Here is a 15,517-nt window from a genome sequence, read left to right on the forward strand (position 1 = left end):
TTATGATCGAAGAGGCAATTTCACCCACTGAAACTGGACAGGTGCCCATAAAATCCATCAACAATATACAGCCGCTGTTTTGTAGTATCTTAAATAGTGCAATCGGTGTACAATGAAGTGCCTAAGTATTGAAAAAAGATTAAATAAAAAGTAAAACATATAATATAATATAATACACCAAAATCATTGACTTGATTTCACCTATACGTTGACATACTCATTTAATCTGGAAATATAGAATTGAATAAACTATTAAATGCTCAGTTCAACACAGAAAATACCTTATTGTTTCATTGAGCTCCAGTGGAATCTACTCACTTAGATTGTCATCGTGTTATTTTAATTCACTGTCAACAGAACAGGACAGAAGGAGTTCTGTCTCAGAGAGAAGGATCTCGGAGCATCTCAAAGAATTTAATTAACAGCTTATTTTACCCTAAACCATGTTATTTGAGTGTTTAAACCAAACACAACATAAGCACGATGTTAAATAAATAAGAGATGAATAATCTTAATATGAGTCTGACAAACAATGACAATTACGTATTTAGTCATTCATCTTGGAGGACTTTGTGATCATTTTTGAAAACCCTCTAATACGTTCATGTCACTTTTGAAAATACCTGCATACAGCAGCATGGCTGAGCAAATAAACTAAGCATCAATGCCACAGTTACTAAATCTTCATTTGTGTATGGACAACAACAGAGTGTTGGACCACATCCTCGGTACATGACCACTCATCTTCACGCCTCTGCTGATGTTCAGGCAAATTGGAAGCTGGTGATAAAATGTATCCAGTGGTTGATTAATGACATATTCACTTCATAAACCATGACATGTCACTCCCCCGATATGACACTTCATCAGTCACTTTGAATGATAAAAAGTGGCGATTCTGGTTTGAAACGACATTCCACTTGTCACAGTTAAGATGGGTTTACAAAAATATAAGGTGAATTCAAGAACGTCATTGAACCCGTGACACACACATTCATTGCTCCACCTCTGCACCATTACACTCTTGTCATCTAATGCATGTGAACAGGTCACACTGCTTCCTGCATTGCAATGAAAATCACCATTGGTACATCAGGATCTCTCTTTGGCCAACCTATTCCAGGACTCATTGCTTGTCTGTAACAAAGCTAATGAGCTAGCTATGTGAGCGAGGCCGAGTGGCTTTAAGTAGCTGATGATGTAACAGTAAAGGTGGGACAAGCTGGTGATGCAAATAAGAAATCCTTTGTAGACCACAATGTCTCATTTCAGCGTGACCTTTGCGGTTGACTCAGTGTAGGAATGCCACAACTTCCTAGACCGAGTCCTCTGAAGGATGCAGCTCCTGAATTGTGACACAGGCCATTTGTCACTGTTGAACGGAGATTTACCAGTTGAATCAGCGGCTCCCCTCAGCTTTACCGAGCTTTATAATGAGTTTGAGCTCACTGTGTGTGTCTAGACCACAGCTTTACTGTTATATCTCTATTACACCAAAAGCAAAGGGTATAGGCAAGCCTTAAAAGCTTTAAATGTGGGTAAACCCCCTTAAAACATTCCCATTGCCATTAGATAGGTTTGCCTCAAGGTTCACCTGGCCGTTACGTTTCCATCACTGCAGATTGGAGACAGAGCCGATAAAAACAAGTCTACTATATGAGTCATTTGACCCATGAGTGAATGCCGACTGTATCCATTTCAATTGTAGACAAAAGCCTGATATAAGTGGGTGTTTGTGGATTTTTGGACCAGTGGAAAAGGGGATTTACTTTACTCATTACTAACTTTATTGTTCTCATAACCTCATTGTGGCCGGACCAGGCAGCTGTTTTCAGAGAGACATCTGTTAAAGGCCTCTCCTCAGCAGCAAATAGCTGACAGAAGCCAGCAGGTGAACTTACTGAACCATCTAACAGCTAAAGAGACAGGTATTCTCCTCAGGAGTTGGTGGAAACCAAAGCAGAGCTAAAAGACAGGAAATATTGGATTTAGTTTCATCAGCTGAACGTTTGAAACATGATTCCAAAATAATGATAATGTTGCTGCGCCAATAAGTTCATGTCGGTGTTGTGTTCACAGATTGAAAAAGCTGTTACTGCAGGATTTAACAGATAATGGTTCATTCTCCTCACGGTTACAGCAGATTGTTCATCATTTAAAGGCTTTGCCTCCAAAAGCAGCTTTCAATCGAGACAATTAAGTCCTGCCTGCCAACGTCTGAACAGCAAAGTCTCGAGAAAAAATAACGTACAGTAAGATGGATTTCACCTGATCTCAGCAGTCAGGGGCTGTTGAGAGAGTGTGAAGCGTCAAGCACATTAGCCACATCAGGCTCCACCTGAGAGCTCAGCAGTCTGTATAATCCACCACCACCCACCTCCCACAAATCACAGTCAATACAGCTGATTGGAGGTCAAAAGGAGCATTCAGCAGAGATTACAGGGAGCATGGGAAAGAAGAGCGGGCTCAAGAAACGTGACCATGCGGATGACAAACAAAATAGAAAAGTGATTGTTGTGGTATTGCAAATCGATTTTCTACACACACACACACACACACACACACACACACACACACACACACACACACACACACACACTCACACAGTGAGCGAGTGCATGCCTCCATTCTCATCTTTCCTCACCCCTTCCTCTGACTTCACTGCTGCCACTGCACGTTAGGCCTCATGCTCCTTCACTCTCTGATGGTTTTCTCTGGACCTGACCACCAACTATAACAGGAAGAGAGAGGAGACGACAGACCGTCTCCTCATCTCTGCTGCACACGCTCTTCATACAGTCCACTTTGGGAGAGGCAAGTATTCCAAATTGCTGATTTAATGTACATGATAGTTGCACATTCTGGGAAATAAAACTCTTTTGTTTTCTTCCTGTGAGTTAGAAGATTGATGCCACTCGCACAATTTAAACATGGAGCTATACCTGAAAGATGGAAACAGCTGGAGCCTGGTGCTGGTAAAGCCATGTTTATCAGCAGTTCATGTCATGCATCAGAGGCCATGTAACAGCTCACGTTTTGCTCGAGCCCCACATGCATGAATTTTCACACCTCAAGTTTATTTTCCACCATTTTAGGCCCAAACCTACAGTGACTGTGCATTAATCTCTGACCTGCACTCAACGCTGTGTCTGTTCACACAGCTGCAAACGTGCTGCTCACTAGAATACAAACACATAGTACTTGGTTAGCACTCCCTCTTGTTTGATGTTCACAGGGTGCTGGTGATGGGCTGTCATTCATTAGCATACCTTACAACAAGCTAAGGGATGTAGTGTAAGGATAAAGCAGTTAACACTCGTTCTTTTATACAGATCTCGGCTGGAATAGTGTCGTTATTAACAGTTTGGACGATGAAAGTAACGAGAAATTAAAGGAAATCAAAAGAGAGCGCTGACAAGGAAGGATCAAAAAGTAGTGTGTATTTGTGTGTATGCGTGTGTGTGTGTACTTTGTATATTATGAATTTGTTAGTATGGATAAAATAAGAAGCTTATGTTCTTCAACCAAATCAAACCAGAATCCTAGTGAGCACACAGTATGGCATGTACAAATATATGTACAACATAATATATGCCATGAATGTTTACTATATTAATATGCTTTGTTTTACTGTACTTTTGTCTTTTAATGTCTGCATAAATAGGCTACTATAAAGAACTCATTAAATGTTGACTAGTGCATCAGACTCCACTGTCAGTCAGTCAGGCTGTATTTTAATAATTAGCACTCAATATCACACCTATGTTTTCAACATGAACATAAATCTTTTAATTGACAGCGCAGGATATAGAAAGTAGCTCAAATAATTTCACAGTATTTATGAAAAGTATACAAGAAGTTAAATGTCTATGCTTTTTGAACAATATGACATAAATCCCTATTTGTTATGATTTTGTTTAATCACAATATAGATAGATATATGCTAGTTATTTATAAGTATTATTGTAAGTTAAAAAAAAAAAGGTTCTAAAAGTGAAAATATATCAAATGCACCTTTAAATTTGAGTTTTTTAAAAATAAATATGATCATCATTACAGAGCTTTTGCTGATTTGAGGACATTTTTTACGAAACCCCAGACTAACTAACTACTGCTGTCAACTCACCTTGAATAAACACATAGCCACCTAAGGTCATTTTTCATATTAAACAGCATCAGCTTAAATTCTTAAGATTTAAATCAGTTAAAATGAATAAAAACCGACCGTGTCGCCTCACCTCGTGTTCAGACAGACGTGGTGTTCTTTTTGTTTTTCTGTCCAGATGAGAGCTGCTTCAGTGTGACAGAAAGTGTTTTGCCAGCAGCTCCGTCTCAGCATCCAGCATCCTCTCCGCTACTCTCCTCCTCACTGTCATCCTCCTTTAACACACGCACTGTAGTAAAACCCTCGCTCCGCCTCCCTCCCTGCCATCCTCCCTCCCTCCCTCCCTCTCGTCCTCTTTCACTAAATCCATCCTCTCTCATCTCTTCAGCGAAAGACAAGATGGTGACGCCACCGTTTAATTAAAGCACCATTGACTGTACTGTATTCTGCTGCTGATAATCTTTCAATTTAGTATTTACAAATGTACTGTACTTAAAGGTACAGTGTGTAGAATTTTGTAGTGTTGAAATTGCATGTTTCAGCTGAATACACTTCACCTCACCCTCTCCTTCCAAACATGACAGAGAACCTGTGGTAGCTTCAGTTGTCATAAAAACTCAAAAGGTATTTAGTTTGTTCAGTCTGGACTAATGTAAAAAACATGGTGGCCTCCGTACAGAGGGTCCCCTCAATGTAAATATAAAGTATTTCAATATAAAGGGTCTTTTCTGGGGTAAAGAAAACTACAATTCATACAATTTAGATGAAATGAACTCGTGAAAACATCATGAGGATTATTCTGCATTAAATAATAAAAATAGTTCCCTTTCACCTCAATCTTACACACCGGACCTTTAACTATGGTTTTGATACAGGAGAATTTACATTTTACAAAATTGCACATTTCTGATCCACCATATTTATCTGACAGCAATCTTTACCTGCTTATGATATTATGCAAAAATGGAATAGATGAGGCTTATTTCACCAAAATAATGTTGCTTTGACCCAGTGTTAGAGCAATGTTGAATGGTTACACATGTAGAGGTTTTGAACAAATAGATATGTACATTATCCCTGTCATATAATATAATATAATAATTGAAACTATATCAACTATATCAACAAAGAAATGAATGCAAAGGTGTGTATCAGAGCTTTTTTTCCATCTTTCCTCGTGAGATCATCTCATGCCCCCCTGGATTTATTGGATGAGCCTTTTTGAAATAGCCTGACCCTGAGGTTAGGAACCACAGGATTGAACTACCCAACTGAACAGAAAGAATTTAAAACCAGTTTCACCTCCAGCAGCTACAACAGCATCATACTCACGAAGCATTGATGCATCACTATCAACAATCTAACATATCCACCTGAGTACCTTTACTGACCTATACATTTACCAGGAGATTTCTATTTTATGTCACTAAAGAACAATGAAAATAAAGGACCTGCATTCTGTTCCCTCTGTCTTTTACGATCAGAGATTAAAAATGTATTTTCCTTTACCACAGAAGTGCAAAAAAGCGCTAAAAGTGCAGAGTGAGATATAGTGTTGGGTATGAAAACACATAAAAACAAGAGTATGGAGGAAAATTCATTAATATAAATATATATATAGCTATATACAACATTTAGCAGCTTCAGTAAACAATGTCAAGTATAATTGTGAGTTAAAAATATTGTTTGATTTGGTTGCTACCGGTTTATAATGAAACCTAGTCCTATCCGTTTGACTCTCTGCCTCTCTGACTGCACACACGTGCTGTGAACTGGCCTCCATGCATGCTCCATATGGGAATCCTTTCTAAAAGATCTATTTTTGGTCCTTTATTTACCCTCGAGCGAAACAGCTGCACTTATTATGTACAATACAATACAAATCCAATAGGCCTGCTGCACTGTGCAATTAGAGACCATGCTGATTATGTAATTCTATTATTCAGTCAACGTAGCCAGGAGTTAACCTGAAGCCGTTTTTAAGAACAGGCAGCGGAGCATTAAAGGCCAAACACTGTTACTGTTACACACGAGACGTTACACTGACATGTGCAAAGCATCTTCCTGTCACGGCGCTGAAATAAGCCTCAGTATCTGTGGAGACACTTTGATTTATTGGATTGTGGTTAGTGTGTCCCAGAGGACCACTTCCTGTCCTCTGAAGGTTCAACTGAAATTAGACTTCTGCCAATCATCTGAAATGTGCAGCATTCGGTCGGCCTGCTGTTGCCCTCTTGTGGCTCCTTCTGTGTAAAGGCTAATCCACTGGCTTCCCCGTCCGAGCCTGCTGTGTCATCATGCTACGTTGCACACTTAATTGGCCAAACATTTCGCCGGCGAGGAGATTTGCACGAAGCCGAATGTTAATTCAACCTTGAAAAACTGCCAAAACAAGCTCTTGGTTAAGCCACAAGGATTGAGGCAAGCGTCGGTTCATGCAACAGGACCGAAACTTGACTTTTCTTTACTTAAAGAATGAAAAGTAAGAAAAACACTAACACAGATGTAACATTGAAGCTCAGGCCCAAGAAATGGGGTGATGCAAGATGACAAAATAAAGTCCAATTAAAATAAAATAGCTTTTTATGTACAGAGAAGATACTTAAAGCTCGAGTGTGTAAGATTTAGGTGAAAGGGAACTATTGGCAGAAATATAATGTAGAATAATCCTCATGATGTTTTCACTAGTTCATTTCATCTAAATTGTATGAATTGTAGTTTTCTTTACCCCAGAAAAGACCCTTTATATTTAAATACTTTATATTTACATCAAGGGACCCTCTCTACAGAGGCCACCATGTTTTTTACATTAGTCCAGACTGAACAAACTAAACACCTTTTGACTTTTTATGACAATTAACTTATTGAACACTTATTGAAGTATTAAATGTGAAAATTGCTGAGACTGATTATTACTACTTTATATATTAAAATGTATTAGTTGATTTATATTTGGTTTTACTTATTAGAATCTACAGATTAATTAAATGTGTCAAATAAACGTTACACCTGCATATTTATGTATTATTTCTACATTTCTGACTTTTTTCAACATAATCAGTTCATTGAAATATCTTACATCTAAATATCTAATATCTAACCAGCAAAAAGATATAAAGTTCTGCCGACTCAGTGCCAGCATGCACTTGCATCCCACACTGTTTGTTTGATGTTTAGTCCACAAATGAGTCCGGTTGTTATGTTTATTATGTTGGTGTTTCAGGTCTGACTCTTTCCTCACATATTTACATAATCAAGCATGCAAACGCATCAAACTTACATAAGCCGAAGAAGAGACTTGCAGATCAGAGTAGCTCAGCACTGACTCTCTGTATTAACCTAGAGTTGATATCCTGCACTCTAAGAAGAGGCTGTACTCTGATGGACGCGTGTCGTGATGGAGTCAGATTTGCAAATGATGCAGAAGTGCTTCAGGGATAAAACTGATGGAGCTGTGTTTGCATAGTGGTTAAAGATGAGGACGACCGGGGGGGGTTGCCCTCGAGTAACTAATCCCAAACCCTGCACAGCGGACAACAGTGACAAGAGAGTGGCAGTGTAGAGATGCACAGAGCAGGCATGTTGATGGGGATAGGTTAGGTTTTAACCTTGAGCTTAAAGCTTCAGTGCGTTGGGTTTAGTGGTATTGAGTGGTCAGATTACAACCAAGTGAACATCCCTGACCTCATCCTCCCCTTCCAAGTGTGTAGGAGAACCTACGGTGGCCTGTAGGTACCATGAACACATGAGTGTCCCTCTCCATAGCCACTGTGTGGTTTGTCTGTTCTGGGCTACGGTAGAAACATGGCAGAGTCTGTGGAAGAGGACCCGCTCCAAATGTATAACATACAATAAAACAGGAAAAAGGACCAATGTTGAGGCAATGAAAACACAATTATTCTTTATTTCTGGTGATTATGCTCAAATGGAAACATCATTATAATGAATTACAATAAATATGCATTATTATTATGAATCATCGTCATTGTCGTCATCAGAATAATCTGAATAATGATTCCCATAATGATATGAAAATCAATTCGATTTCTGTAAAAAACTACAGCTGCAGGAAATGAGGTCAATGGAACTCTGAGACTGAATCAAACAATAAAGTCGCAGCTCATAAAACCAAAGTAATGATCTGAAAAAGAAACTGTAGAGTCTAAAGATATTGATGTGTGTGGCTTAAAATGTAGACAGTATTGTGTTTGTGTGTGTGTGTAGCGTTTGTAGATGTTGAGATATTTCATTAATAATGAATGAAAACTGTTATGTCCTGGTGGCACTCCATCAAATTCTTCTACTGTGTAAGGTAATAACCTCAGAACTTTGGCGCTACAGCGAGGGAATGACAACTTTTCATGGGCCAAGGAAAACACCTCAGTTTCCAGTTTTGTGTCAGAGAATCCAATCTTAAGGAGATTCTCAGTGGTTCATTATTAGTTAATATAAGTAGATACGTTTTTCAATCATGCAGGATCCTGCAGACATCTTTGAGAGGACAGGGGGGGAAACAGAACACGGGCCAAAAAAAATCCAGCGTGAAAATAAAAAGAGAGGGAACGAGACGGTGAAGCTCTAGTTAATGACAAGTGACGGGTAAATGCCAAATTCATGACCACGCATGCTGAGCGCTTAAGGTCAATGACGTGTAGAGTGTGTGTGTGTGTGTGTGTGTGTGTGCATGCATGTATACGTGTGTGTGCATGTATACGTTTGTGTGTGCGTGCATGTGACTAACTGCCTTTCTGCCCTACATGCATACACACACATGTCTCTGTTCAGTAATGTCATTAATAACCCTGGGTCCAGATGCTGCTTTTTTCGCTCTAATGCCCGGAAGTGTGTGTGTTTGATGTGGGGACCTAAATCTGTTTCACATTGTAGGGGCCTTGTCTTACTAAGATCAAGGGACAAAAAGCATGTCCCCACAACGCAAACCGGAAATTTCTAAGGTGAAGTTATTATTGTAAGGTTAGGTTTACAGTTAGTTAGTTAGTGTGTGTGTGTCCCCACTGGTGATATGAAACAACCAAAGGGGTTTTGGCTGAGTGCTGAGTCTCATGAGTGAATGGTCATCCAGTGGCAAAAGTCAAACTCTCCCTATGAACTGTTTCCCTCTGTGTCCTTCTTAAGGCGTCCTGAAAGAGACAGAGCAGAGTAAGAGAGAAGTGGGAGCTCAGAGATGAGGTGATTTCATAAAGAAAGAGAGACACAAAGAGAAGAATTGAAGCTGCACTTATTGATATTTCTGGTGGGTACTTTGAGGAACGACCACAAGCTGGAAAGGCAACATAGCAAAACATATGTACATTCACACACTCACAAATATCAGTTCTCTAAACATTAATCTAATTCAAGATTCAAATCAAGATTGATTTATTATTCTTGGAGAAATCAGTGAAAAGATTCTCACCATGTTAAAGAAACTGAAATTAAAATCCTGGATCCATCCTGATGCAGATCCACACCAACATTTACCGGGTTCTTTCCCGACCCCATATCCTTGCAACAAGTTTCATGGTAATCTGTCCAGGAGTTTTTTGCGTAATCCTAAATTCATCCTCACATCATCTGGGAGAGTCGCATAAGAACAGAGCCGTAGCATCTTACATGAACAGGTAATGAGGTTGTCTCATTTATATTCATTCATGCAGTATTCATCTATGGTTTCTTAAGAGTAGAATGATGTTGCAAAGATAATAATTACATTAATATTAACTTTATTTGTATAACACTTATCTAAACAAGGTTACGAAGCGCTTCACACAAAAATAAATCCATGGCAAAATGAGGAATGAATTAAAATACAATTTTAAGAGCCAGATAACAAGGTCAAGACCTTAACAGACCTCACAGTTCCCACAGATTCCAGTGTTAAATATTTTACAGCTTCAGTTCACTTTAGCAGCTTTAAGTGAAGCTGTGTTTGAAAGGATAACATTTCCACAGAATTGCTGTAACTCAGAAGGAGGAATGGTTTGGGTTTGTTTTAGGTCAAAGATCAAGTCTGGATGTATCGTCACAAATAGCGGAGAGATGGTTGCTCCCAGGTTTGCGTGATTAGGGTAAGAATCTTGGTGTGAAGTCCATAAAAGCAAGTAAGAGGAAATGAGATGTTTTGCATTGCAAGTGTGTGTGTGTGGGTACAAGTGTGTGCATGTGCATGTAATTAGGTCATAAGTGTTATTGCCACCACATAAATGCAGGGAGACTGATGTGACAAAAGAAATGCATCAGTGGTTCACCCTGTGCTGCGCGTCGGTCTCTGTATGCGAGTCATTTACCATCGAAGATATTCATCAATGGTGACGAGTGCTGCTGAGGTGGCAGATAACTCTGTATGTGTGTGTGTGTGTGTGTGTCAGAATTGGGTTTTATTGCCAAGCATCTTTACTCATACAAGGAATTTGCCGTGGTGTATTTGTGCAAGTATAAATGTAAAAAGTATAGAAATAGGAAACAAAGCATAAGCAGCAGGGGTGGGATTGTGCAATATGTTGTAAGTAAGCGTTAGAGACTGGATTGTGCAAAGTACAGTTAGTCCGGAATTTGCCACAGGAAGTTAAAGTGTCAAAGTTTCAACTTACATGTTGTTTCTCAAGTTATTAGCATTTAAGTTGAAATATTAACATGAAACACTTTACTGGGAGTTCCCATGTTAAGTATTTATATACTGTATAAACTAAATTAAAAATATACAACAGTAAATACTCTATAATACACACATTGATAAACTGGTCTGGGTTAGGGTGAGTGTGTAAATCATGTGTTACCAGTGAGAATGAGGTCGATGAGGATCCACTTCAACCATTTTGTGTGTTTTATGGTGCCAGCCGACAAACACACGTGCATGTTGTTATGGCTCAGTATCATAGAGGAAATGGGACTTGACATTTAAACACAGTTCAGCCTTTATTCATGCTACACACCAACGTCTATTATTCCTCCAGGCACCAGAAACCGACCAGAGCTAACAGAGCTGAGGCGGATTCACTGAGTTTGTATGTTCTCCTCGTGTCTGTGGGTTTTCTCCAGGAGCTCCAGCTTCCTCCCACAGTCAGAGACAAGCAGGTCGGGGTGAGGTTGACTGGAGAATCGATTTACTGTGGGTGTGAATGGTTGTTTGTCTCTGTACCTCTCACTCAAGGCCATCTGGGGTCGCCCCCCCCCCCCCCCCCCCCTTAGAGGATAAGCTGTAGAGATCATGCATGGGTGGACAAATAATAATAAAATGAACTGTAAACACCTCTAATAACTCTGTCAACTTTGATAATTGATGAATCTTTTTTTATTGAAGGTTCAGTGTAAGATTTAGGTGAAATGAATCTATTGACAGAATATGAATATAAAATAATCCTAGAGACATTTTCACTAATGTGTAATCATCTAAATTGTAGTTTTCTTTACCCTAGAATGAGCCCTTTATATTTAAATACTTTATATTTACATCGGGAGCAGAAACTAAACACCTTCTGAGTTTTTATGAACTGAAGGCTGCCACAGGTTCTCTGTCATGTTTGGAAGGGGAGGGTGAGGTGAGGAGTGTTCAGCTGCAACATGACACTTCACCACTAGATGTCTCTAATTCTACACACTGAACCTTTAAAGAAAGTGACAAAAAATATCTCAGTTTTTTATTTTGAAGGTTAGACAAAAAAAAATGTTATGTTCATTTTGGCGTCAGGGAATAAAGACCATTTCACAATATAAATACAATATTCGGTAACACTTTATATTAGGGAACACATATAAACCATTAACTAGTTGCTTATTAGCATGGATATTAGAGGCATATTGGCTTTTTATTAGTCATTATAAAGCACTTACTAATGCCTTATTCTTAATGACATTATTCTGCAACTACTCTATTGATTAACAGTTTTCCCTTAATAACCTCCTGATTACTGCTTATTGATGGTAAGTCAGGAAGTTGTTGTACATGAATTACAATCAAGTGCTTGGATATGTTCACTTTGTGTGCTCCCTAATATAAAGTGTTACCAAATATTTTATTTATATTGTGAAAAGGTCTTTATAGTATGTGATGGATTAGTTATTTGTTAAAGCAAAATGTTACTCTGTATAAAGTGAAACAGTTCAGGTGCTAAATCTAGATCCTGACACAGAGTCCTTGTACATGACAAGAGACTGAAGATGCAGAAGCACACAGAGCTGATATTGTGTTTCAGTGGTGCCAAATCTAGTTAATCAAATTATGTAGCACGATCCAAAAGATGTGGTGTGAATCTGGTGTTTCCGGGGGCCCCTGGAGGTCTGAGGCCCCTGGTCAGCTGCTTGCTTTGCCAGCTTGGTTATCCCACCTCGCACTGTGGTATTCTACTGATCTCCTTCACCACCTCCTGCCCAGAAACGAACACTGCACGTTTCCAATCCTCTCTACAAAACCAGAAACCATAATACATGAAAGATAATTAGACATGAAAATAAACTATATTGCACTTAAATATTTGGCCAGTCCAAATAATGGAAGAGTACATGGTGGGAAATACAAAACAAATGAATGAAAAATGAATCCAACTAAGAACAGAAGTGTGTTACACATAAATAAGTAAAGGAAATTGTTGTCAGTTCATTTAGTCCCATGTTTCTCAGGTCTGTCTCGTGTTCTGGCCAGATGTCATTAATCACATTAAGCTGAGCTCATGTCTGATTGTGCTTGGTCCTGTGAGGCAAACAGGATTAGTTTAAACTAATGTCCCTGTTCAGTGCTTAAGGGTCTCCAGATGAGGTGTAGTGCACTTATAACAAAAAGCTATCTAATCAAATTACTATGGCAAACAGAGAAGAAAGGAGAGGTCATAGATCATTTTAACTTGTGTTTTGGTTTTATTTTCTGTGTGCTTTCTAATTCGGAACCATTCCTACTCTTATTATCTGCACGTTTCCCCAACATGCCACATGGGTTTTTGAATTGCTGTCTTTTAAAGCAAAATGCAAGTTTTTTAACATTAACAATTTACACTTTTCGTGACTTTTCAGCCGCTAATACTTTGATCCACGACTCATGAACTGACACAGAGATTGTAAACCAATATTTCAGCTGCTGTCTGTCCACCTGAATTGTTGATTTCTCATCATTTCAATTGCTTTCACATTTCTCCTAATATTTCTTCTACTTAAATCTTTTTTTTTTACTAACATTTCAACTAAGTTTGTCTCGTCAGTGCTTGCACTTAAACCAACACTGACTGATTTAAATTCAGATATTCTGTACTTGTACCTAACTTTCAACTTCATTCAGCGTTTCTGCTCGATACTTCCAACTTGGTTCTGCACTTCTTTATTCATTTCACTTTTATTTTGACCACTTCAACTTCCCTCAGTATTTCAACCACTTCAGTTGTTTCATCTATGAATTGTCAGCGGTGCTAGTATTGTTTATTTTTCTATCATCATTCAAGAGTGTGGTCTTTCAGTTTGAAAGCCGGTAATGCTCTGAAGCGAAGCCCTGCCATCTACTCAAATGCTTCTGCTTGTGCTCAAATTGTGCACTTGCATTTCCTGCCCATGCTGCTTTTGTGCACATTAAAAATATCTCCTCTGCTCACAGATTTGTTTGTGCAACAAGTCTGTCGGAATTCCCCAAACGTAGAATGCCACGTATAGCCCCACCCTTGCAGGGTATATTTGACTGCCAGCGCAGGGTTTGAGTAAAAGCATTACAAAATCTGTGCTTGAGATCAATAAGTCCTGCTCTCAAACTGAAAGACTCCACTCTTGAATAATCCATATATAGTATGTCAATTTCTCTCTCAATTTTACTTGCATAGTGTCAAATCACAGCACACGTTATCTCAAGGCACTTTACAGAGCGGAAATGTGGAGACCGTTCAATATTATAGAGAAACAACAGTTCCCACAACGAAAAATAAACTTCTGTAAGTTACGGCAAACTGACACATCCGTGTACTTCACCTTAAATTACAAAAATCATTTCGATTTAGGTCACATTCACCTTCACAGTAACAAGAATCTTATCTATCATCCCGTTGACACATGTAAATTACAAACCGATCATCAGCTTGAAACGCAAGTATTGAAATGAAACATTTCCATCTTGTGCCTACATTGAGAACAATCAAACTTCACAAAGGAGTAAATCACACAAAAACAGACAAAAAGTTAATGAGGCATGAGCTAGCCATTTATTGTTAATGAGGAAGTTAACGTGGTTAACTGCATTGAAAGTCATACAATAAACCTCTTAAGCTTTGTGAGAGGTCCCTCTCTGTGTCACAGAGAGAAAGCTGTAGGAATATACATACAGTATATCTTATTGGCAAGTAGATATGTTTTAGTAAGTACATTCTCCTCTACCTGGTACTCATGTACAATATACATGTTAAAAAATATAGTTTGTTTGCATCACGATCACCATTTTTCCTTTTTTGTTCAGGATGTTCAGGATGAAAGAATTCACATTTAAGTGTTACAGGTTCTTGAATGGCGGTGGAAACTAAAGAGCACTGTTTTCTTTGTAATACCTATCACATACACATAGGCATATGCATAGAAGGCACATCTATGCATCTAAATTGCTTACATGATAAATGGAAAGCAGTTTTATCATCTGCGGGGAAAGAAAGTAGAACTTATGGCTGAAAAGGAAGCCACACTCTCACAGCACATTCACTCACCCCTGCACACACACTCAGGACACAAAACGCCACAGACATGCACTCCACTAAACATTAGACAAAGTCATCCATTCGACGATAAAACTGCATACAGAAAACCACACCACAGATCTCATTAACTCAGTCAGTGGATGGCGTTCGCCAGGGAGAAGTTTCAAAGAACACTTGCTGTGAAGCAGCAGACGAATGTTATAAGCAGAGTCCTCCAGGGGGAGGAAGCAGCCCCGGAAAAAAAACAAAACACTGATTTCATGAGTTTTTATGTTGCACAAAGAGGTTGTTCAATCCTGGATCAGTGGTGGTTGAGAACTGTCCCTCGAAGGCAAAGAGAAGAGCCGCTGCTTCCCTTTTCTTTAACTGAGTGATTCTGAGTCAGCACTGTTACAGTAAGTTCAATCACAAGACTGCAGTTTCTCAAGGCGAGTGATGGTGAGCCAATGTGCAGAAGCTGGGAAGGCTTGACAAATGAAAATACTTAGGCCACATGTTTGAAATGAGTAAGTGTGAGTGTGTTTTTCACTAGAATACAAAATATTCAACATCCCCAAATACTGCAACTGATTGAGAAGTTAAAAGAACAGTTAACATCTTGGGAAACCTGCTTTCTTGTATAAAGTGAATACAGGAAGCTTGATCCCACTCTCATGTTTGTACATATGAGGCCAATCAGCTGAGCTTATATAGGAAACAGCTAGCCGAGCTTCATCTCGACGCCTGAACGACCATTATTTCAAGAGCTTAGAAGGTGCCG

The 15,517-nt window shown here is 39.0% G+C and overlaps 2 protein-coding genes across 3 annotated transcripts in view; both read right to left on the bottom strand.

The window, feature by feature from the left end:
- The window catches only part of rph3aa (rabphilin 3A homolog (mouse), a), a 28,285-nt gene extending 23,880 nt beyond the window's left edge, over nucleotides 1-4,405 (bottom strand). Inside the window, exon 1 of the mRNA XM_069513595.1 lies at nucleotides 4,239-4,405. Coding sequence (XP_069369696.1) covers nucleotides 4,239-4,339 — 101 coding nt within the window. The 5' untranslated portion in view covers nucleotides 4,340-4,405. The remainder of the gene's footprint in view (nucleotides 1-4,238) is intronic.
- A 9,846-nt stretch (nucleotides 4,406-14,251) lies between these two features.
- Nucleotides 14,252-15,517, bottom strand: part of ptpn11a (protein tyrosine phosphatase non-receptor type 11a) — a 14,839-nt gene continuing 13,573 nt past the window's right edge. For both annotated transcript variants that reach the window (XM_020082234.2, XM_020082232.2), the window contains exon 16: nucleotides 14,252-15,517. This exon is cut by the window's right edge and continues 1,983 nt beyond it. The gene's annotated coding sequence lies outside the window, so the exon portion shown is untranslated.

Source organism: Paralichthys olivaceus, chromosome 18 (assembly GCF_024713975.1).
Source record: "Paralichthys olivaceus isolate ysfri-2021 chromosome 18, ASM2471397v2, whole genome shotgun sequence".
In the NCBI taxonomy this organism is placed as follows: domain Eukaryota; kingdom Metazoa; phylum Chordata; class Actinopteri; order Pleuronectiformes; family Paralichthyidae; genus Paralichthys; species Paralichthys olivaceus.